Here is a 24,685-nt window from a genome sequence, read left to right as displayed (position 1 = left end):
GTTGAGGACTGCAGCAAAGTTGAGCAAGCGCATTTTGAATTAACTGTTGGAGTGTGTGGCTTTTAATAACAGCCTTCAAGCCCATCCAACTGGAAAATAGCTTGGGATACAGGAATGTATATATATTCCCCCTTTAAAGAGGAGTGTGTAACTTTTACTCCTGAATTGCTTGGTCTATGAAAATGTCACTATGGCAGAGATGGTGATAAGGCTTTGCCTCCTATTTTGCTCATTTGGAGCAGAGGGTAGGCAAAGCTTGAATAATCCGCCCAGTTGCAGGAGAGTAGCCTTGTAAATATTTATTATAACGAAAGTTGTGTCATGCAGTACCTTCAAGGCTAACACAAGTATTGTGACATGGCTAGTGAAGATTGCAATCCAGCATAGTTTCAAGTGATGAGGAAAACTATTTACACAGGTTTGATTCTAAACCCATGCCACTTTTGTTTAGCTGAGGCGCATAGAAAACTACTTACGTTGCTTCAAACTATTGGTCCATCTAGCATTGTGTACTACTATTAGTATTAGCCTTTCACATTGCCTGCTACCTGATTCTTTTAATTGAAGATGCCAGCGATTGAATGTGGACCCTTCAGTGTGCAAAACACATGCTCTAATACTGAGCTGTGGTTCCTTCCTCAAGAGGGAGGTGGAGATGGCTGGTTGTTTTTTAAAACATTCATCACATACATGACTTCAGTAATGCTAGTAATGTCCCTGTAGGGCATTACCTTTTCACACCCTCTCTTACCACATATCGTAGTCTACAGTGTGTAATAGTGCCCAAGTGATACCTGTCTTGAGCCTAGAGTCACGGTGCACAGCAGCATGAATTGATATGCCCTGATGGAGAAAACAAGCACTAGACCAGTGGTTCCCAAACTTTTTCAGGTAACTACCCCCTTGGTTCCACAAACTCATGCCCAGTGCCCCCTACACTATAAAAATTATTCAGAATAGTGGTTTTCAATGACCCACTAAGGAAGATAACAATAAAATTTAAAACAGTAACAATTAATTGAATATTTATTCAAAATCCAATTACATTTTTTTAGTTTATTCAATTAAACATAATTGATGAACTTGATCCAGTGATATCATCTTTTCAAAGTCTGATAGTCATTTAGCAAGAATATTAGATATCACATTTAGTAACTAGGGTAGAGTACTTCACTATTCTGTAAATTCTTAATGTGATGGATGGGCTTGATGAAATGATACCAGTTTCCCAATGCCAGGTTTAGTAATCTGGAGTCGATTTCTTTGCTTGGAGAGAAGTAGGCAGACCACACTAAAACCACATTCCACCAAATATGATGTTGGAAATGCAACCAGGAGCTTCTGAACCACTCTCCATAGTGCAGGATAGCAATCAGAAATTTCCTTCTGTAATTTCCTTCTCCTGGTACGGAAAAGACCACCTCGAGCGCCCCCCGCCGCCCCTTTGCCTCTTAGCGCCCCCTCCCCGCCGCCCCATTGCCTCTTAATGCCCCCCAATGCAATCACACTGCCCCCAAGGGGGTGGTACTGCCCACTTTGGGAACCACTGCACTAGACCAAATTGTTGCCCTTCAGATGTTTTGGAATACAAGTCCCAAAAGCCCCAGCCAGCATGGCCAGTGATTAGGGATTAGGGAAATTATAATTTAAAACATCTGAAGGGCAACATACCCTCACACTAGATCTTGAGCCTAGACTATTGCCTTGGAATTGGGGAGTTTGTAATGAGACGAGAACTGAAGATTAGAATAATACAACCCATGTTTATTTGAGCTTACATGCACAAAATTTGGATAGGACTGGCAGCTAATTGGTTACTTCCAGGGGCATAAACTACGGGGGGTGGGAGGGGGCCTCAAGCCCCCACCAGGGTTTCCCGGGGAGGGGCAATGCCCAACCAAGTAACATTAGTAAGCTCACAGCCTGGCTGGCAGATTCCTCAGTCAGTCTCCAGTTGTCTGTATTGTTATGTGTTTGGGGGTCAGACTAAATGGCCTCCAAGCAAACACCGCTGCCTCCTCAGCTGCCCAGCAGAACTCTTTGCAAGACAAAAGCTACTCTTCTTTGGTGTCAGGTTCAGCCTTCTCCAGATTCATTTCCTTGTACCCCCATCAAGCCTTGTAGGACAAAAGGCTGCCCATTTAGGAATTACAGTGTGTGGGGGGAGGGAGAGGGGATGCATTTTAAAGATGTATATGCAATTTATTGTTTTACTATGAGTGGAGTTTTCCCACTGAGTAGAGAAAAGTGTTGTGTGAACTGAGCCAGAATTTGAGATACCACCTAAAAAGAAATTACAGCTTTTGAAGCAAAATGTGAATCTTGCAAGCATTCAGGATTGTGCTACTCTGAAGGCATCTTCAGATTTTGATCTTCTTGTGCATGAGACCCCCAGATATGACAAGACTTGCAATATAAACAAGGGCCTCATCTACACCAAGCAGGATATTCCACTATGAAAATGGTATGAAAGTGGTATATAAAAGGCTGGAGCCACACTATTGCTTTATAGTGGAACTGATGTGCACTGACAACTGTTGAGGCCCATTGACACATACTACATACCGCTTTCATACTGCTACATCCTGCTTGGCTCTTGCCTTTTATGTACTGCTTTCATAGTGCAATATCCTTCTTGGTGTAGATGAGACCAAGGATTCTTCAACACTTGGCAAAAATTATTTTTGTGTGGTGGCCGGGCAACTTCAGACGTTCTTGGAAGAAATGGATTATCTGGAACCATTTCAGTCTGGTTTCAGGCCAGGGCATGGCACTGAAACGGCCTTGGTGGCTCTGATTGACGACCTACTCCGGGTGAAAGACAGGGGGAGTGCTACCCTGTTGATCTTCCTGGATCTCTCGGTGGCTTTTGATACCATTGATCATGGTATCTTACTGGATCGGCTCTGCGAGATGGGAGTGGGAGGTACTGTGTTACAGTGGTTCCGCTCCTACTTGCAGGACTGATCCCAGAGAGTGGTATTGGGGGATTCCTGTTCCACCCCATGGCAATTAAGCTGTGGGGTGCCACAGGGTTCTATTCTATCCCCCATGCTGTTCAACATCTATATGAAGCCGTTGGGTGAGGTCATTAGGGGTTTTGGGGTTGGGTGCCATCAGTATGCTGATGATACTCAGCTGGGGCTGTGAAGGTGCTGGACCAGTGCCTGGAGGCTGTAATGGGCTGGTTGAGGGCCAATAAACTGAATCCTGATAAGACGGTAGCTCTGTGGATTGGTAGTTCTCGAGTCCAGGAATTGGGAAAGTGACCTGTTCTGGATGAGGTGGCGCTCCCTCTGAAGGAGCAGGTACGTAGCTTGGAAGTACTCCTAGATCCATCATTGTCACTGGAGGCCCAGGTGGACTCTGTGACACGGAGTACTTGGGGTCAGCTACGGCTGATCCACCAGCTACAGCCTTTCCTGGACAGGGACAACCTAGCCACAGTAGTGCATGCACTGGTAACTTCCCAATTAGACTACTGCAATGCACTTTATGTGGGGCTGCCCTTGAAGACGATGCAGAAGTTGCAGCTAGTGCAAAATGCAGCAGCTAGACTGCTGGCGGGTACATCTTACAGAGACCACATAACACCGGTCTTAAAGGAACTGCACTGGCTGCCTATACACTTCAGGTCGGAATTCAAGGTGTTGGTAATTACGTTTAAAGCCCTAAATGGCTTGGGACCTCGATACTTGAGGGAGCGCCTCTCCTTATATATGCCTGCCCGAGACTTGAGATCTGTTGGAGGAGCCCTTCTCCGCATCCCATCAACGCAACATATATGCTATGATGGGACAAGGGAGAGGGCTTTCTCTGTTGTGACATCCAGACTGTGGAATGCCCTCCCCTTGGAGGCCCAACTGGCACCAACACTGATTTTATTTTGACGCCAAGTAAAAACATGGCTTTTTAACAAAGCCTTTGATGGTTAAATCCACTAAGATGGCACATTGTTTTTATTGCTTTTAAATTATATATTGTTTTAACTTGGTTCATGGTTTAATTTGTTTTTAACTGTGCATATTTATTGTTTTATATTGTATGTTTTTATCTGTACGCCACTCTGAGATCTTTATGATATAGGGCGGGATATAAATAAATAAATAAATAAATAAATAAAGGGAATTTAATCAAAAATGTATATATATATAAAGGGTAATAAAGTTCTCTCTCTAAAGCTCACATACAAGGTTTATCCTCCCTTCAAATGAACAGTCAATATGTGTGTGAACACCTCCCCAGAGAATGAACCCATCCAAACACATACATACAAGTTGTTTAAGGCATGACATACACTACCCATACTTCTGACATCTGTCTCTTCTCATCCTCTAGTGCACTTTTAACCTGACTAAGGGATTTTACAGCAAAGAGGTCATATGAATTTTTAACAACCTAGTCTTAATCACTGACAGGCCAGGGACAATAGACAGTCCTCTAGTTTTCAAGAAAGCAAAAGATGGGAGCTTGTTTTCTGATAGAGTTTGATAGGTAATAGCCAGCAGCCAAAATGTGAGACAGCGCTCAGGTGATACATTGGGGCCCCCATCTGACAGTGCATCACAGCTGGTGTCCCTGTAGTGCCACCTCCAGTAACATCAGATGTCCATGATCATACTGAAGCAGCCCTTCCTAATATCAGTGTTTCCCGTGTTTATTTAAAATAATTTAAAATTGTTCTATACAACATATCCAGGCGACGTACAGCAATAAAATTACAATATAAATATTCATTTATTTGATGAGCATTCAGCCTTTACATCAAACAAAATGATGGTCAAGGTGGCTAACAGTAATAAAAAACAAGACTAAAATGAACTTAGTTAAAACAATCCTACAAACAAATAGAGCAGCACAATTTAAAAAATATATAACACAAAGTACAATTACAACAGTAGGCCATAAACTAAAAATTGTAACAGGCATCATAAGTTAGTAAATAATGTTTCCAGAATGGGCAACACTGATGTGGGCAAGAGCCATGTCATGACCTCCTCCCATGTGACCTGAGCCTTCCGACATTACCAGAACAGATCAGGACAGTGTTACCAATTAGCTTGGCAAAGCTGCCATTTTAAGAATACTCTTGTCTGAACACTTTGACTCTAGGAACTTCTACACTGCCCAGGGAAGTTAAGCCATGTAAAATTTTGGTTACACAGGGCACTGGGGCACAAGGGCTGACTTCTTTTGGTGTACATGAAGAGGTGGGGTTTCCGCTCCTCTGCAATGGATATGGGACCTCTGGAATATGCAGAGGCCTTCCTCCTGCCCTGTCTAATATAACCCAAACAGTCTTATTCAATAAGGAAAGATCCATGCCAAGGCAAGGTTAGAGATTTACACTCAGAATTTGGGTGCGCTCTGCATTTTTGTGCTAAACTCTTAAGGCAGGAAATTTGTGGAGGGGGTTAAAACTCTCCCCCCAAACCCACGTTTTAGGGCTCAAAAGTTCTGTTCATTCCTAGGCTGCTCAATCTCCTACCTGTATCCAGTCTCCCTTCTTTTCCCCACCTCTGTCCCTCTTCCAACTCCAGTTTTTGTACTAAGAAAGTTATGGCTCAAGGAGACCAGACATCATCCTCTCTGTGTGCCCTAGACAGATTGTAGTTTGAGGTCTAGAATATTTAGTAATCCAAAATTTGTAAGGAATTCCAATCACAACTCCTGGTTTCAGCACAGCAACCCCTTAACAGAGAGTCCTCTTCTGCCCCTCTCTCATTGGAAAAGGTAATATTTTTATGCCAACCCTTCCTTTCTCCTTAATTCTCTCTTTATTATTTATTTATTAATAATATTTAGATACTGCTCCTTATCTAAAATATGTTCTCTCTCTCATCCCCTCCCTTCCTCTCTAACTGCAAGGAGGGAAGTGAAACATATGTGCGTTTTCCTCACCCCTTCTGGTTTCAGAGTCCTGAGAAAACATTTCTAAAATATTTTCCAAAACCTTGAAGGCTGGAAGTTTGCTGCTTTTAAAATTAAAGGCTTCATTTTCATTTGTTGTTCCGTACTCCATTGTACTGCTTGTGGCCATGTAGATTATAAGACGCTCTGAGATGCTCTCCTTGGCCAGGAGCACATTCAGCTCCATTCTTGATTCCTAGTCCTGACACCCGCTGTGCTTTCCTTTCCCTTTCAGGAAGCTACTTTGCCAGCCACTTCATCATGGGAGGTGAGAAGTTTGATTCTACACATCCTGAGGGTTACCTCTTTGGAGAGAACAGCGACCTCAACTTCCTTGGGAACAGACCTGTAGCGGTAGGGGGAGAAATATAATAACATTGGGTTTGTAGCTGTGAAGGGTAGGGGTGGAGATGCAGCAATGAAAACACAAATGTTCCTTTTTAGAAGCTTGGGTTTTGTTTTGGGTGTGTTTTGCATGCACTCTTCTTCTTGCTTGATGCCCAGTTTACAGCTAGGTTTCCAGATGTAACTAATATTTAGCCTGATGGGAATAGATGTTTATATTGGGCCTATTTCTGAATACACTCCAAGAATGTAATGGCACAATAAGGGTTGTAAAGCATCTAAGTAGCCCGCCACTACTCTTAAATCTAGCTGAGAGTGCTCATTGCTCTCCCGCCGGAAGCAATGGTTTCAAAAGTGCTGAGGTGCTGTCCAGTTGGTGACATGTGCAGTTGCCAGGTATGAATTGGCAGCTACTCAGAAATGTATGTATTGCTATGACTCATTTAACCCAGCATTTCTCTGAGGGTACAGCAGGGGGCAGTATTAGGGGATTTTAGAGGAAGGAGCAAGGACTGCATATTTGGTTGAAGCATCACTCAGCCGCATTTATCCTTTACTCCTGCAGTACAGGAGGGAAAACAGTCCTGCAGGAAGGATTGCCTAGTCGTTGTACTTGGAGGTGGGCAGAATTGTATATATTTGTTTGATTGTTTTCTAAAATAAGGAGATGTGTACGTCAGTACCATAGAGGGAGAATGCTCATACTTAAAAAAATAAACTACTCTTAAAACAACCCTTCCATGTTGGAATTTGCATGAATCCTATGTGTATATTTGTACCCAGGGATCAGTGTTTGATTTATTTATATATACAGCCATAGATGCTTTTACAAATACTTGATGCTGACGCTCAGGAAGTGCCATTGTTTGGTTATCTTCACTTTTGTAAATTCATGGGTCGACTGCAGACTGTCAACATTCAAATACTCTGTTGATTCATGAAACTGGTTATCTAGCATGTACCATCTTCATTTGCAATGTCCCTTTGGTAACTGGGTTGTTGTGGTTTCCGCCGGAATAATCTACCTATATGTTATCATCAATGGGCTCATCAGATGAGCGTTTTATTGCACGCTTGTTACTGGCCACTCACAGTTTTTCCGTCATAAGACCCGGAAAATCCAATATTTTTTTTCTGTAACGGAACTTGCTGCCTTTTCCTGCTGTGTGCAGGATAAGCATCGCAATAAAAACGCCCACTGAATAGGCCACGTGGTCATTGCTTGCTTCCTCTTTTTCCCCCTGGTGAAGAAAGAGGAAGCTGTTTGTCCCTATTGTGGGACAGCAGCATGAGGCAAAGCGACGGTAGGGAAATGCGATTTCCCCCCTTTCTGATGACGCTCCATGGTTCAGTCCTCACTTTGCAGCTTGATTTAAAAAGGAATCTGGGGACAGAGCATACTACTCTGAGTATGAGGTGCCATGCAGTTTGGCTATGCCTGTTCAGCAGGCATAGCCATGCAGTTTGGCTATGCCTGCTGTGTCTAAGTAGATAGTTCTGAGCCTCCTTTCCACTGTCTGCAAGAGAAGCCTGACATTTTGATGCAGAGTATTCTGGACAAGCTTTCGCTCTTCCACCCCCACCCCCGCTTCCATTGGGTCTGTGTGTCTGGATTTGTTTATTTAAAGAGCGGCCATGAATTGTCCATGATCCCATCTCTCAAGCCAGAGCTTGCTTTATTGCCTGTTAGCTCAACAAAGCGTTAAATGTCAGACACGTTCGCAGACCTCCGAGACGTGCAAGATGTTAATTATGGACAGAGGGCCTTTTCTCCTCCTTTCCTGCCACATTCGCAACATTGTACTTTGGATGGAAGGTGGGCTTCTGCAGTGCCCTGAAGTATTCTGTGCGAGGTGGAGGGAAGGAGCGGAACATCTTTTCAAATTGAATAATAGGAATAAGAACAAATAATAATAATTCAATGCCTGGCAGGGTGGGGAGGTTGAGGGAGGGAGACATGACAATGGCATCATGCAGTCAGAAAAAGGGTCTATCAGGCCACTTTCATGTCTCTGCTCATGATTGGTATCAGGATACTAGAGAGATGGCAATGGAGTATTTTCATTGTTGTTCATCTCCACCTTCTGGCATTATTTGTCCTCTTGTTCCATGACCCTACTGTGTACATTTCTATTTATGCTCTCCTCTTCCTTTTCATGATGCTGGCCCCTTGATTTCTCTGACCCAGTGGAATACAGATGGCTTCTTTTTGTAGCAGAGAAATTGCCACTGGAGACTATTCTCAGTCAAAAGGCTACAACTTATTCTCTATCTGTACTTGAGCAATACCTTTCTTAGGCCAAATAGTGTGCAAGGTTTCTCCAGATCACTTCATCAGGCAAAATGATAAGCAAAGAAAAAGGCGGGTGGGTGGGCGCAGGGGGAGAGTCTAATATTCAAGCCATTGTGGTGCTTCCAGACAAAGTTTTTATCACATCGTTGCCCTGCCTCATTCACAGAATTTTATGTGTGGGGGTGGGGTGGGTATCCACTCATAAGCCTCCCAACGTTTTCTCACCACTTTCTGTCTTTTTTCTTGCTGCAGAAAATCCGTTAACATAGAAAAGACCAAATAACTGCACAATTCCTTCTGATGGTTAGTGCTAGGGCCCCTTGGATTAGTTTACAGGGCTTTTCTAACATGAGGCTTTCAACCGGCCAATTTACTGAGACCTCTGCTTCTGGATTCTTTGTGGGATTTCCCCCCCACCCCACCCCAGGGCTTTCCTTCTCTGCTTTTATATATGTTCCATAACCCCTACATGGTGCTGTGATATAGTGGAATTGCGCAAATACACCTGGGTTTCATGCCCTCATTCCAAGATATACCAGACCTCCACCCACCCACCCCAGCACCCACCCCCCATGTAAAATGGTTGCAAAGAACAGGAGGGGCCCTGCAGGATGAAGGCATCACGTAAAGCACCAGATGGTTTTACATTTTTGTATACTTTTTAATGTTCACTGTTTTTAACTTTTGTAAACCGAAGTTTTGTAAACTTCGGCTATGGGGCGGTATATAAACATAATAAATAAACAAATCTGCCATGAGTGAAGAATGAGGGCACAGTAAATCCTTGTTTAGGAAATCCCATGGTCTTAAGATAGAAAGCGGAAGGAGACTGCCGTCATTCAACGAGGCTTCCAGGTGCTGAGATGGTGTCAGACTATACCTGGGACTCCGCCAGGGTCTGCTGAGATGGAAAAAGAAGCAGAGAGATACCACTCCTGGACCTCTGTCTGGCACCACTTCCTTGTTCCCCAGTGCATTGCTTGCTGAGCACATTGTTGTGATTCATCTCGTCACAGCCCAGGGCAGGATTTTAAATGATTTTCTGTAGCTCTAAATGGCCAGCATCAATGGTGCTAAAGTTACAAGTGTGCTTTCTTTTAACCCATTCATGCAAATGCTTCATGCTGTGAGCGGATTGGTGTTGACCTCTGTCAACTGATAAAAATGTTAGAAAAGTAAAAAAAGGACTGAACTGTAAGAACAGAAGACCTGCTCGCACTTCCTTATATAGCTGCTGCACCCCTACGTCTTCCATATCTCCAACACAAATTTGAAACCATCTATATAATATCTTCGGAAGCTGCATCCAAACGACGTCTTGCCGAATCTTTGCAAATGTATCTCTCCTGTGCAAATTGATTAATAATATTGGCTTGTATCCAGTAATTTCATTCTGCAGCTTCTCCTCTCCTCCACTGCAGCCCCCCCCCCACCGAGTGTCCTCCAAATCTCCTCTGGAGTATCTCCACACACACACACTCTGGAGCAGATTTGAAGGGCACATTGGGTGGGATGGGGGGTTTGCACGATGGAGGAGAGGACATGGAAGTCCCATTCTGCCAGCAATATCCTTCTGCTGGTGGGACAAAGATGCTGGAATACAACTCACTGAATTCTCTTTCCCATTTTTCCTTTATGGAGTTACTCCTTTCATCGACTTCCATCAGTGTTTTATACGTGCTAGATAACAAAGGTTTTCATATTGCTAATGTAATCAACTTCTCTAAAGTTATGGAAGTTTTGCCGAAATGAACTCCTCATGTAACGTTTTGAAGAATAGCTTTAGGTTTGTAAGTAGCTGCATTAACCTGGGTGGATTGATTTAAAATTGGTAATTTTAAGTTGTCCAAAACAGCAGATTGACTTGAGTCACTTTTTCCATTTAGTAACCCATGTTTCCTGAAAAGCATACTAACTGGTTGCTATAATTAGCATACATTGTCTTGCATCTAAGGCCTGATTCAGTCAATACTCCCCTGAGTGTATTAATATTAACCCATTTTATGCATCCTCATGGTTCTTGTAAAACCATAATTGAGAATTGGTCATTTGGTCTGTTAGAAATGGGTTTCTGTGATTTAAGAAGCAAGCAGTTTTATTTTTGTAGGTCAGTTGTGAAAATCCTCCTTAACATGCCTAGTTTCATGCCTAGTTTCTGTCTGTTTTCTGCTGTGTGCTTCTCTCAAGATGGAGACATTTCTGAATAACAGCTGGATTTTATATTTTAAAAAATGGGGGATTAAACTTTTCTGCCTTTCTTGATCCCAGCAGCCCCAGGGGCAGCTCCAGCAGCTTCAAGTGAAACATGAAACCGTCACATCACCTGCTAGAGTTTTATTTGAAGGTCTGGCAACCCTTCCTCCCCCATTCCATCTCAAGACTGCAATCATGCAAAGTACCATGACTTCAAGTCAATCTTTTTTTCCGCTCCACCCATCCCCCACCCCAAACATGCTTTTTATAGCATCTTGCCTGATGAAGAGATCAGGAAGTCTTGAAAGCTCACACTTTTCCGTGATATGCTGGTTGACCTAATAAACTTTGGTTGGCATTTTGAAAGGTACAGATCAAAATGTTTTGCACATTATTTGTGGTAGGAACAAAGTCCTCAGTTCTCAGGAAACTACTCTGTTGACTTGTTTACTATCTACAATATACAACTTTAGCGTTGCAAATGGAGGATTCTCCTAGCATTGCCAGTCTTTGGCTTTGTGCATGTATTCCTTTTTCTCCTTAATAGTTTTTCCGTGGTAAGAAAAAAGATAGAAGATGCATTGGGAAAATATGGGACAGTTACAAATGGAAGATGTCATCTGCCCCCCCCCCCTCCCCGCAAGCAGGGTGATGGCATGATAAAAGCCTCATCTGGAAGCACCCCATGTTACAGGAAGCCAAGATGTCTCTAAACTAGCTGTACAGAGGCATAGGGAGTCTCTTTTAGGCAAGAGAAATATAAAGGCAGAGTAGCCTATCTGTAATACAGCTTAATTTTATCTTTACATGACACTCTGCTAGTAAAACACTCTTGGCCTATGCTTTCTCTCAAGTGGAGGGGGTATCATATCTTTATCCAATTTCCACTTCCCTAAGGGAATATGGGCTAATCCCTTTTATTTGCTGAGGTGGACAAGAAACCTACTAATTCATCTCTTTTCATGAGTACTAGATCTAATGCAGAGGTTTCTAAAGGACATAGTGGGCTCCCTGGGAGCTTTAAGGCATACACAAATTTTGTCCTCCTTTCCACTAGGCTGGAAGCTCCAGGCATCCCAGTAATATCTAGAGTTTCTTGCCACTACTCATATGTAAACCTTTAAAAAATCCCTAGAACCCTGCTTAAAAGCAGCATAGCATTGCAGCTTATAAGCAGCACGGTACTGTTTTAATCAATGAGTCAAACCAAACCTGAACCACAAACCAGAACAAACCTTTATTTATTTTTTCCTGAATTGAAACAAAACCTGTGTCATTATCTGAAAGCCTCTGTTGAACCTGAACCAGAACAGAAACAGAAAGAGAGACTCAGAATATTGGTTCAAAATGAGGGTTCAAGCAAAAAAACCAACAACACCTGATGTGGTGGTACACTTACTGGCTTTACCAATAACAGAATCAGAATGAACACATAAAATAAAAAATATATTGGGGGAGAAGATATAGATCAAGGGTGTGCAATGCATGGCCTGTAGGATACATGCAGTGTCTGCCAGTTCACATGATTCTATATTTAGCACTGTTCTTAAGGGCTGAACCTGAGAGGCGTTAGACAGGAATTGGACTAGAAGTCTGTTTCTCTGTTGTGACAGGGGTTTGGTCAACTATTAAATTAGTTGGCTTACAAATAATCTTGAAGTTATTTGACCACAGTAACAATTCTGTGATTATTTACTAAATCCTTTCCTTCCTCTTTAAAATTGATTGTGGTTTTTCTTCACCTATTACATGTGTCTCTGATAGTACAATTAATATTAAAGGATGCAAAGAAAGGAAGCATTTGTTAAATATTTAAGTATTTAGAATTTATTTTTTGTTTCGTGTATGCTTCGTAGTACTGACTGCTATCACTTCGCTGTAATAGTTTTAGAGCTTTTAGTTTGCTGTCCCTGTCAATCCCATTGTACAAATGATTATTATAAATCAGCCTTCCCCAGCATGGATCACTCCAGTTGTTTCAGACTATAATTTCCATATGCCTTATCATTAGCTGGAGCTGATGGGAGTAATGATCCAAAATGTCAGGTAGGACCCAGGGTGGGGAAAAGCTTACATCTTCTCATGCGAACCTGAATGGAACTGGTTGGTTATGTATGCTGAGCCAGTTGCTGAACACTGATTGGCCTGAACTGAAACAAGACCAAAATAAGTTCAGTTGCAGCTGAACCTGAACCCCCACCCCCAATGGTTTGACTTTCTGATTTTAATAAAGCAATTTGAGGCCGCTTTCCCCAATCTGTGCTCATCCAAGTGCGTATCTGTGGGAACAGCATTAAAATCTTGTTCTTGTGTAAAAACCTTTTGGCTTTGATAGCTTTCCCTCTTGTGAGACTGAAATGGATCCCTGCTTTCGCCCTTCCTATTGAATTATCTTTGGCAGTACTTGATGATCAATGCAATTTTCCAGTGTTCTGCTGACCCAGCATAACAAAGGGTTGAAAGTTCCACTGTGATCCATCTAAGCAGGGACGAGCAGTTGTCTGACTGTGCTTGGTGCCATTCGTCTGAATTAGAATAATGCCTAAAATCTTCCGGATATTGGAGTTGGGTGGGGGACAACTGTGGCAACAATGCATTTCCTGCCTTGTATATCCTAGATCCCCAACCTAAAAATAGGCCATTCTAGATCCAGAAAATAACTGTTGTATAAAACAATGGGGATCAAAGAAATATGCATTAATTTACCTATTTTGCACAATTAATTTTTATATATAAAATCCAGAATTTCAGACAACTTGATTTCTGGATTTTTAAAGGCTTGGTTGGCATAAGACAAGGAATGCCATGGAGAACTGTAGGACTGGAAAACTCCCTGCAGTGAGGTAAGATCCTCTATTTTGAATAGCCCTAGAAGGTTAGCCCATTCCATACAGGCTACACTTCTAGGGATCAGCATAGCAAGAAAAACCAAGCAGCCCAAAGCCAGTGTCAAAACGCCTATGCCAGAAAGTTTGGTAAACAAACTGTACTCAGGTAGTCAGCTGGCATGGAATCCAGGAATAAAGGTCTCTTGTGTACAATGAAAGCACTTGGTGAGTAATACTAGTCGTTCTTATAAAGACCAGTAGGAATGGAAAACAGTTAGGGAGAGGAGGAAAATGTCATTACTCCCCATCTCCCTCTGTTGCAGCCTGATGGAATGATTGTTGCCTAATAGAGCTAGTTCTTCAGCAGAGCTGATAGAATAGCCTTGCTTCCCATTTCTCCCTCTCATAGAATCATAGAATAGCAGAGTTGGAAGGGGCCTACAAGGCCATCGAGTCCAACCTCCTGCTCAATGCAGGAATCCACCATAAAGCATCCCCGACACATGCTTGTCCAGCTGCCTCTTGAAGGTCTCTAGTGTGGGAGAGCCCACAACCTCCCTAGGTAACTGATTCCATTGTCGCACTGCTCTAACAGTCAGGAAGTTTTTCCTGATGTCCAGCTGGAATCTGGCTTCCTTTAACTTGAGCCCGTTATTCCGTGTCCTGCACTCTGGGAGGATCGAGAAGAGATCCTGGCCCTCCTCTGTGTGACAACCTTTTAAGTATTTGAAGAGTGCTATCATGTCTCCCCTCAATCTTCTCTTCTCCAGGCTAAACATGCCCAGTTCTTTCAGTCTCTCTTCATAGGGCTTTGTTTCCGGACTCCTGATCCTCCTTCTCTGAACACGCTCCAGCTTGTCTGCGTCCTTCTTGAATTGTGGAGCCCAGAACTGGACGCAATACTCTAGATGAGGCCTAACCAGGGCCGAATAGAGAGGAACCAGTACCTCACGTGATTTGGAAGCTATACTTCTATTAATGCAGCCCAAAATAGCATTTGCCTTTCTTGCAGCCATATCGCACTGTTGGCTTGCAATCTACAACAATTCCAAGATCCTTCTCGTTTGTAGTATTGCTGAGCCAAGTATCCCCCATCTTGTAACTGTGCCTTTGGTTTCTATTTCCTAAATGTAGAACTTGGCATTTATCCCTATTAAATTTCATCCTGTTGTTTTCAGCCCAGCACTCCAGCCTATCAAGATCACTTTGAAGTTTGTTTCTGTCTTCCAGGGTATTAGCTATCCCACCCAATTTTGTGTCATCTGCAAATTTGATCAGCGTTCCCTGCACCTCCTCGTCCAAATCATTAATAAAAATGTTGAAGAGCACTGGGCCCAGGACTGAGCCCTGCGGTACCCCACTCGTTGCCTCTCCCCAGTTTGAGAAGGTTCCATTGATAAGTACTCTTTGAGTCCGATTCTGTAGCCAACTGTGAATCCACCTAATAGTTGTTCCATCTAGCCCACTTTTAGCTAGTTTGTTAATCAGAATGTCATGTGGTACTTTGCCAAAAGCTTTGCTGAAGTCAAGATATATGACGTCCACAGTGGTCCCACGGTCCACAAGGGAGGTTACCTTATCAAAAAATGAGATCAAATTTGTCTGACAGGACTTGTTCTTGACAAATCCATGTTGGCTTCTAGTGATCACTGCATTGATTTCAAAGTGTTTACAGATTGACTTCTTTATAATCTGCTCCAGAATTTTCCTAGGGATGGATGTCAGACTGACTGGTCTGTAGTTCCCAGGTTCCTCCTTTTTGCCCTTTTTGAAGATAGGGACAACGTTAGCTCTCCTCCAGTCGTCCGGCACCTCACCCGTCTTCCATGATTTTGCAAAGGTAATAGACAAAGGTTCTGAGAGTTCTTCCGCTAGCTCCTTCATTACTCTAGGATGCAGTTCATCGGGCCCTGGAGATTTGAACTCATTCAAGGAAATTAGGTGTTCTTTGACCATTTGTTTATCAATTTCAAACTGTAATCCTGCCCCCTCAACTTCTGCTTCACTTTTTCCAGGGGGGTCATAGACCCGCTTTTGGGAGAAGACTGAGGCAAAGTAGGAAGCCTGATGGAATAGTTGAAGCCTTTCTGCTGAAGCCTGATGGAATAGTTGTCTGATGACCATTCTAGGCTTTATAGTTGATGTGCAAATGACCTAGACTTCCAGGTAGATTATGATGAAAATAATGGATATGTTATCCAGGACTAGCTGGGCTAGACTTTATCTGTGTACTTCTAGGAATGATACGAAATGGTTTGATTCAGTTGTGTAGACACAAGACCAGATAGGCTTCAACATCAGTCTGATGCACATGAGCCCCCACACAAATGCAGGCATGAAGCATTATTCTGGACAATTGTTTCACCTATGGTGGAATACTGTAGGGAAGAGCAGCACACTGCGGCACAGGGAATAGGAAATGTTTTCAAAGGATGGCAGAGCTCGCTTTGTGGCTAGCTTAGAGGCGCTGCAATATATTTTGATGTAGTTTTGCCAGTCTATTAAAACTATTATTTATTTGTTGCAGTGGCGGCAGCAGAACTGAGAACTTGTGATCTTGCCCATGTTCATGGTTTTAATTTCTTTAAACAGTGTTCTCAATAATCCAAAATTTAAAAGTGCTCTTCATTAATTTCACTCACCCACTGTGCCTTTGAGAACTCAGTCTCATGGCCATTGGTCATGTTGGCTGAGAATGATGGAAGTTGCAGTCCAACTCATCCAGAGGGCATCAGGTTCGGGGGAGCCTGAATTAAAACTAAGAGGTATCTAGAAGTCATTGTTAAATGCACTGCAAAAGGGCTTCTCCATCAGGAGAGCTGGGAGATGCTTTTAGTTTTACCAACAGCAAGTTACCAATAGCTCTCACATAGTTATGTACAATTGAGCTTAAGATAAAATTAGTGGTTCCAGAGGGTTCCCGCTTTTATTTGTCACGACTCATCTAAAACTGTCTTTCAGCTGAAGTTAGCAATGGAGCAAACCTAACCTTAATAGAACTGGTTCCAGCTTTGGGCAATATGTCTAGGAGGGCCAACAGAGACACAGCCCATGATGATAAGAATAAGAAATGCTGCCTCCCTCAGCTGAGGTCTTTTGGAAGAGCCCTCCTCTGCGGCCCACCAACACAAGACATACGCTATGGTGGGACATGGGAGAGGGCTTTCTCTGTTGTGGCATCCTGGCTGTAGAATGCCCTCCCCTTGGAGGCCCGACTGGCACCGGCATTGGTTTTATTCCGGCGCCAAGTTAAGACATGGCTTTTTAACAAAGACTTTGATGGTTAAATTCACCAAGCCTGTACATTGTTTTAATTGGTTTTACTGTTTTTAAATTCTGTATTGGTTTTAGCTTATTAATGGTTTAATTTGTTTTTACCTGTGCATATTTATTGTTTTATATTGGTTGTATGATTTTATCTGTACACCGCCCTGAGATCCTTGTGATATAGGGTGGGATACAAATGTCTAAATAAATAATAAATAAATAAACTGAAAGCACAGCTTATGATTTATTTATTTATTTATTTATTTAATTACATTTATATACCGCCCCACAGCTGAAGCTCTCTGGGCAGTTTACAACATTTAAAAATAGTAAACATTAAAAGTATACAATTTAAAACCACACACACACACACACACACACACACACACACATAAAAACAGTATAAAAACAACAGTATCCATTTAAAAACAACAATTGTGGGGTCCATTAAAAACAAACTTAACATTGTTAAATGCTGTTAAAATGCTGTTAAAAATGCCTGGGAGAAGAGAAAAGTCTTGACCTGGCGCCGAAAAGATAACAATGTTGGCGCCAGGCGAGCCTCATCGGGGAGATCATTCCACAGTCGGGGGGCCATCACTGAAAAGGCCCTCTCCCTTGTTGCCATCCTCCGAGCTTCCCTTGGAGTAGGCACTCGGAGGAGGACCTTAGATGTTGAGCACAGTGTATGGGTAGGTTCATGTCGGGAGAGGCGTTCCATCAGGTATTGTGGTCCCAAGCCATGTAGGGCTTTATAGGTTAAGACCAGCACCTTGAATTGGGCTCGGAAACATATAGGCAGCCAATGCAAGCGGGCCAGAATCGGTGTTACATGCTCAAACCTCCCTGTTCCAGCTATCAATCTGGCCGCCGCATTTTGCACAAGCTGCAGCTTCCGGACCGTCTTCAAAGGCAGCCCCATGTAGAGGGCATTGCAGTATGATTCCTTGTGTTGTCACAAGGTACTTTTTGTGTGTGCTTCCACTTCCCTTGGAGGCTAACCAGTTCAAAGGCAACATATCTACCTCCAACATGGCTTAGTCCATGTCAAGTGAGAACCAAACTGACATCGGTCCCTGGGTCTCTTAACGGGTTGGGTCCCTGGCAACTCTCCATCATTGCTAATATCTGGTACAAGCCATGATGCTTAAGGCCACTGTGATAACGTTACTTGAAACCCATGTATGATGTTGGTTCTAAATAAAGGGCTATATCCAATGGTTTCTGTCCCCCAGCAGAATGAACAACACTGGTGGAACTGATTCTCCCTCCCTCCAGAGAAGATTTTGGAGGTTTGCAGGGAGCTGTAGTAGGGAGAAGAGGAAGTCTTTTGCATGAGCAGAAGTTGCCTCACATCATATTGGATGTAGCTCTTGGCAGTGTCAAGGATTTGAAATTTGGGATCTGATTTGCTTGTTAAGCCGGCCAGCCATTCTGTATGTGCAACTCCAGTTCATCAGATGTATATTTCTTTAGGGAAACTCTGGTCCAAGACAGCTTGTAGGATGTGTGTTTTTTGCCTGTGTTATACCTTGATGTAAGAAGCACCATCATGGAGATAAGATTATCTCTCAAAGACAATAATGAAATAGTCTTGGGCTGAGATGCTAGCACTAAAACATGAAAGAGAAAATGTGAAGTCTTATTGGCTTTTACTTAGATTGTAATATGTGGCTTCTTGTGTAAAATTGGGAAGTTAATTGGCACAGAAGATACATTCATTTGAGGGGAGAAACAGGAGAAGAGACATAATGTTTGGCATGTGCACCCTCTCTTAGCTCTGAACAAGGCATACATAATTAAAATCTTGGGTTGACTGATAATGTTTAGTAGCTAAATGAGATATGGAGGCTGCACATTGAATAATAATAATAATAATAATAATAATAATTATTATTATTATTATTATTATTATTATTTTGTCTAATTTTTATACCTTTGCTGACTCAACAGAGAATGTGCACCTAACATTATTCGTTGAATGCTGAATGTATGGTATCCTGTTTGATAAAACATCTTTCTAACCTTGAGGACACATTTTTGCTGCCTAATGCTTTTCTAACTCTTTTGTTGTTTCCACATGAAACTTTTAGCTTGGGATTGCCATCCTTTGTTTACTCATTTCTTGGGGGGAAGCCTCGTAACAGCATCATTGCCAATGTCTTGCATTCCTGACACAGTGCTTTTGTAGTAGTAGTAGTAGTAATTCATAATAGGGAAACTTGAAATTACTCCCCTCCCTTTTGTGGGGAACAGGAACTGACTAGCTAAGGGGCAATACATCTACAGTGCCATAGCGAACAGGAAGCAGTTAGAGGTGGAAACTCCAAGGAAGAAGTTTTTAATTAAACTTGCAGAGGACCTTTGCAAAGCAGGACTTCTGTGAAAACATTATAAAAGAATATTGTTTTTGGGTGGGCATTGCTGGATAACATGAGCATAAGTTTCCAGCTAGTAGCAAAAATGCAATGCTTTAGAGACACTAAAGAACCATAGTGTGGAACCAGCGTGCATGTTCCCTTTGGTGTTATGTGCAGTCCTAACTTAAAATGAGGTGGTAGAAGGGGAAGGGCCCTCTCTTACAAAACCCAAGTTAACTAGAGTTTGTGGAGAAATTTATTCACTTCACATTTTCATGTGAACCTACCTAATTTCAAACCAATATGCAAACCAGTTATCTATCAAAAATCGTACTTCTCTGAATTTTGCATCTGAGTCCTCTGATCAAATAATGCTTATAAAAAATATGTAGATTAGGGGAAAGTGCATACAAAAATGCACATATTTGTGAAATTAATGTTGCATTGTGAAAATGCAACATTTAAAATGCATAAATTAGGGAAATTGCTTGCAAAATAAATGTGTGTTAGCTCAGAATTACACACACACACACACACACACACACACACACACTGTTTTTGGAGAAATGGGCAAAAAAAACATTCAGATTTTCATGTAAACTTTTGAAATGACAAACCAAACTTAATAGTGGGGAAGTTCTCAAAGTTCAGAATGAATCAGTTTTAAGATTGGAAAAATGAGAAACTGAGAGAAACTGAAATGGACAGATTAGTGTCCTATGTGTCACCCAACCACATTTGAAAACTGTAGTTGCAAAGAATAATGAGATAGATACCCAGCGCAACTGCAAAGAACTGAAATTAGCTGGGGGAGATTGTATCAGAGCCCCTGAAAAGGAGGCTCAGAACTAATGCAATATTAAATTACTATTTGGTGTAAGGATTTGCAGAAGAGGAAACAGCAGGAAAGAAAATCAGGAAGATTAAAGCTATTTGTCTACAAATACATAATTTATTTCTACAGGATTTGGTATTTCCATTAGCTTCAGTGATGAGAGATTTCTTGCTGTGTCCTGATTTTAGTTGGTTTAGCAGTTATTCTCATTCCGTTTTGTGGATGAGATTTATAGTAACATCAGAATGTTACCACTTGGTGGCACCAAAAGGCTTGATGTGGGGTACTTGTTTCCACCAGCCACAGTATGTAGGACAGCAGCCAGCTACTTTCTCATGAACTGGTGGATTCAGGGCTCGTATGTTGACAAACTGAAGATATTCTTTGTTTGACATTCCAAAACCATTAAAAAGAAATAGAGCAGGTTTTGCGTGTGCTACAAGCTAATTACTGTTGGTAGTCCGGAGCGTCTGATTCCAGAAAAGAATTTTTCACATGATCCAGAATCTGAAATATGTTCCTTCTTGGACTGAACCCTGCTGTTGCTTGACAGGAGGTGTTACCACATAATCTGTGTAAGGATGTTATGTTGCCTACATTCCATATCTGGTAGAAGTAGAATGGCTGTTTAAAAACTCACTCTTACTGTGTGTGTGTTCAGAAAACTCGCTAAGCCGTGGTTAGGGTGCTAACCCTTTTATATAACTGTGATTAAGTACCCACCATGATTAGGAATGGGTCACATGACACACTAAGCCATAATGTTTAGCTCAAAGTGCTTATAACCACCATAGCTTAGCATGTCGTCTGAACAGGGTCAATATGTTTTTCATGAAGTATCATAGTTACATATAGCAGCCTACGGCTATATAGAAGGATTTGAGACAAGGTGGGATAGATAACAATGAATAAGTATGCTACAACTGTAGCAATTCCAATTGAGTTTAATAAGGCTTTATTGTTCATGGACAAATCCAGTGTGGTTGACCCCTTAGAAAGTTAGGCCTGCAAGTTCTTAGAATACGGGACAAGACAAGAAGAAAAATAAGTTCATAGAAGAGAAGATTGAGGGGAGACATGATAGCACTCTTCAAATACTTAAAAGGTTGTCACACAGAGGAGGGCCAGGATCTCTTCTCAATCCTCTCAGAGTGCAGGACACGGAATAACGGGCTCAAGTTAAAGGAAGCCAGATTCCAGCTGGACATCAGGAAAAACTTCCTGACTGTTAGAGCAGTACGACAATGGAATCAGTTACCTAGGGAGGTTGTGGGCTCTCCCACAATAGAGGCATTCAAGAGGCAGCTGGACAAGTATCTGTCAGGGATGCTTTAGGGTGGATTCCTGCATTGAGCAGGGGGTTGGACTCGATGGCCTTGTAGGCCCCTTCCAACTCTGCTATTCTATGATTCTATGATTCTATGAAAAATGGATTCTGTTTATTTCCTTTCAGAATAACAAGATCCAGGATAATATTAATCCATATTTGTTGCTGGTTACGATTTAATGTGTAAATATATTTATAAGTTATAAGTTTTAAATTTGATTTATTTGTATAGTAGTACTATTATAGTTATATTCTCACAATATTGATTTTTATCCACTTATATTTTGAATGTGTTATAGCTTGACTGGATTTGTGAAATGATTTTGATAAATTATTGTAATAGTTTATGATTTACTATTAAAATAAAAATAATAGAAAATGAAAGAAGGCTAGATGTGCAAGTTCAGGCCTTTTCGTCTGATGTATGGCTGCAGTGCTGGGAAAATACAGATGAAGGTTTAAACCTTACTATGTTGAAATGCTTATGATAGATGAACCCTGGCTGTGGGTGGTCTTCCTCCGGGTGATGGTGATCTGCAATTCCCATCATCTTTCCCTCACTCCTGTGATAGATGAACATTATGCTTCATCCTCGCCTATTTTCAGCTTGGGTTTAGTGTTCTCTTGCCCTTCGTTGCTTCTCAAGGATCTCATCTTGGCAATATACTATTTGGACTTGCAATGTGTGTTAACAACTTGGAAGTGTTTCAGGATCTATTTGTTGTTGTTGCTGCTGCTGTACACAGTGCATAATACAATTGTCCAGGGCCTTTATAAACATTTGGCAAAGTAGGCTAATTGTTTGTTTTTATTTACCAAAGCGAAAGTGTAATGTTCAATGTAAAACTTTTATTCTAGTCAGTGAAACAGCAGATCCTGCAGCTATGTTAACGACTGTATCATGTGTGTTTCACGAAGTACCTGCTTAGCTGCTTCCAGTGACATTGTTAGTGAGAGCGGAATAATGAAATGAATGCAATTTTAAAATTTTATTTTATTCTAAAAAAATCACCACACTTTACTGCTAAAAAATGAAGAGCTAGTGAAATTGGTGTAATTATATAGGTGTTACGCTCTCTGTGTTGAGTTCCAGTTTGTACCAATAGAAGCTTCCAAACCACAAACCAAAGGCAGCTCCAAATAGAGCTCATTACAGTAATCTAGCCAAGGCATGCATGACTATAGCCAGATCAGATCAGGAAAGGGCTGCTTTAAAACACTTTTGGTCATCTCCACCACCTGAGCCTTTAGGAACAGTGTTGGGTCTAGGAGCACTCCCAAGCTTTGCAACCCAAGCTTTTAGGGGGAGTGCAGTCTAATCCAGGACAGACTGAACACCTGACCTTGGCTAAATTCCATCCCTGTGCAAGAATACAGAGAGGATAATGCAACATTGGAGCAGGGTTTGTGTGTTGGTGGCATGGATTCCTCTTCCTTTTTGCACGACTAGGGGAAGGGGGAAACGCATTGCAAACCGTACATGAATCATGTGAACAGACTTTGGCCTCATCTACACCAGGCAAGATATTGCACTATGAAAGCGGTATATAAAAGGCAGGAGCCACACTACTGCTTTATAGTGGTATTGAAGTGAACTGACAACTGTTGGGGTCCATTGACACATACCATAAACCACTTTCATACCACTATCCTGCATGGTGTAGATGAGGCCTTTGTCTTGGTTTTACAGCTAGAAGCAAGACACTACAGCAAACCAGAAACAAAGTTGTAGAGAGACTATGATTAAAAGATAGATATTCTCTGAAAAACAACAACAACCCCTTTTGAAATAATCATGAGAAGACTTAATTCTACCTTGGGCCGGATCTACACTAGTCTTATACCGTTGCTAGTGTCCCTTTCTAACGTGGTTCTCTGTATCACGGGGCACACTAGCGTTACTTACGTTTAGCTGTAACGTTACTGCAGGGCACATTGTTAAATCCTTTCGTTGTTCTCCCTCCCTCTGAGCATAGCAGAGTTGCTGGGTTTCTTCCGCCCACTGCCTGCCTCATTCCTAGCCAGCAGTGCAGGGCAATAGTCATAAGCACACACACAAACCCCCTCCCAAAACATCTTAATGCAGGTCCCAGGGAATAGCCTGAGTGCACAGGAGCCAGCCACTTTGCTGAAGCTAAGCAGGGTTGGGTCTGGTCAGGGTTTGGAGGGGAGACCAAATTGAAAAGTTTTAGCAGCTGCTGCATTTAAGCCCCACTGGTCATGAGTTTTGGACTGGGACCAAGAGACCCTTGTTAATTTTCCTGCACGGAGCTACAGCGATCCTTTGAACGCTCCTCAGCTGCTTTGCAAAGAGGGGGGAAATGTTAAAAAAAATCATAAAAATCAACCGATGACCCAATTTGATTCAAATTTTAAGGCAGGATGCATGGGAGTACTTCACAATAAAAGCAGATTCTAAGGTGGAAAACTTCTGAGTCCTTTGTATGCAATTGTCAGTGATTGCACAGTATAAAGCTGGTGTGATTTATGTGCTGTAGCAGATAAGATAGCAAAGGGGGGGGGAAGGAAGGAGAACAGGAAGTGGGCAGAGCAAACCCAGCAGCTTTGGGTTGGGAGAGGAAAATTACAGGTAGAACGAGGCACATGAATCTGTAGCCACGCTGGAAATAAGAAATAGAACCTGTAAGTACAACTCATTTACAACGTTGGAGACCCAGGGTCACGTGACGCTGTGCGTCACAGTAACCCATTCAAAACGTTAGAATAACACCAGTGTAGACTCCCACTTGGTTGGCATCTGTTCTTAAACTAAAGCTGAAATGTGCATTATTGGGAGAGCTTCAACCAAGCAACTCCTAATTACTCAAGGTCATTGCAGGGCACTTCTGCATAGCCCTGTTTTTTTCCACAGCATTGATTCTGCATGGGTTGGGGCCATGCCATGCTCACTGTCTGGCCCACTCATTTCCTTTCCTTCCAGGCAAATTGTCTTCCTGAGCGAGTTCTCTTCTCCCCCACCCCCCACCACTTGCTTTTTGTCACACGTCACTGCTGGTGACCAATATCAAGTAGGCATAATCCCCCCTTTTTTTGCCTCTGGAGCATAGCTGGTTAAATAGGCAAATCTGTATTCATTCCGCGACAGGCAGGCCAAGGATAATCACTATACTTGCCACCAGATACTGATCTAAATCAACGTTCTGCTGTATCAGCAGGCTAAAAATACTCTCTCTTACTGCACTGGGCACATCAGACTATTATAAGAGCAATTGGAAAAGAGGAGGAGGCGAGCAGGGATAAGGGGCTGCAAAGGTACTGTCAGCAGCTCCCACCTTTTCACCTGAATCTGTTGAATCGTGGTACAGA

At 42.2% G+C, this 24,685-nt stretch overlaps 1 protein-coding gene across 1 annotated transcript in view; it reads left to right on the top strand.

Moving 5' to 3' along the window:
* The window catches only part of RNF157 (ring finger protein 157), an 85,499-nt gene that overhangs the window by 26,266 nt on the left and 34,548 nt on the right, over positions 1-24,685 (top strand). The window contains exon 2 of the mRNA XM_063120332.1: positions 6,146-6,264. Coding sequence (XP_062976402.1) covers positions 6,146-6,264 — 119 coding nt within the window. The remainder of the gene's footprint in view (positions 1-6,145; positions 6,265-24,685) is intronic.

This window comes from Elgaria multicarinata, chromosome 3, assembly GCF_023053635.1.
Source record: "Elgaria multicarinata webbii isolate HBS135686 ecotype San Diego chromosome 3, rElgMul1.1.pri, whole genome shotgun sequence".
Lineage (NCBI taxonomy): Eukaryota > Metazoa > Chordata > Lepidosauria > Squamata > Anguidae > Elgaria > Elgaria multicarinata.
The sequence above is the reverse complement of the archived record's forward strand: the minus strand, read 5'-3'. Positions and strand labels throughout refer to the sequence as shown.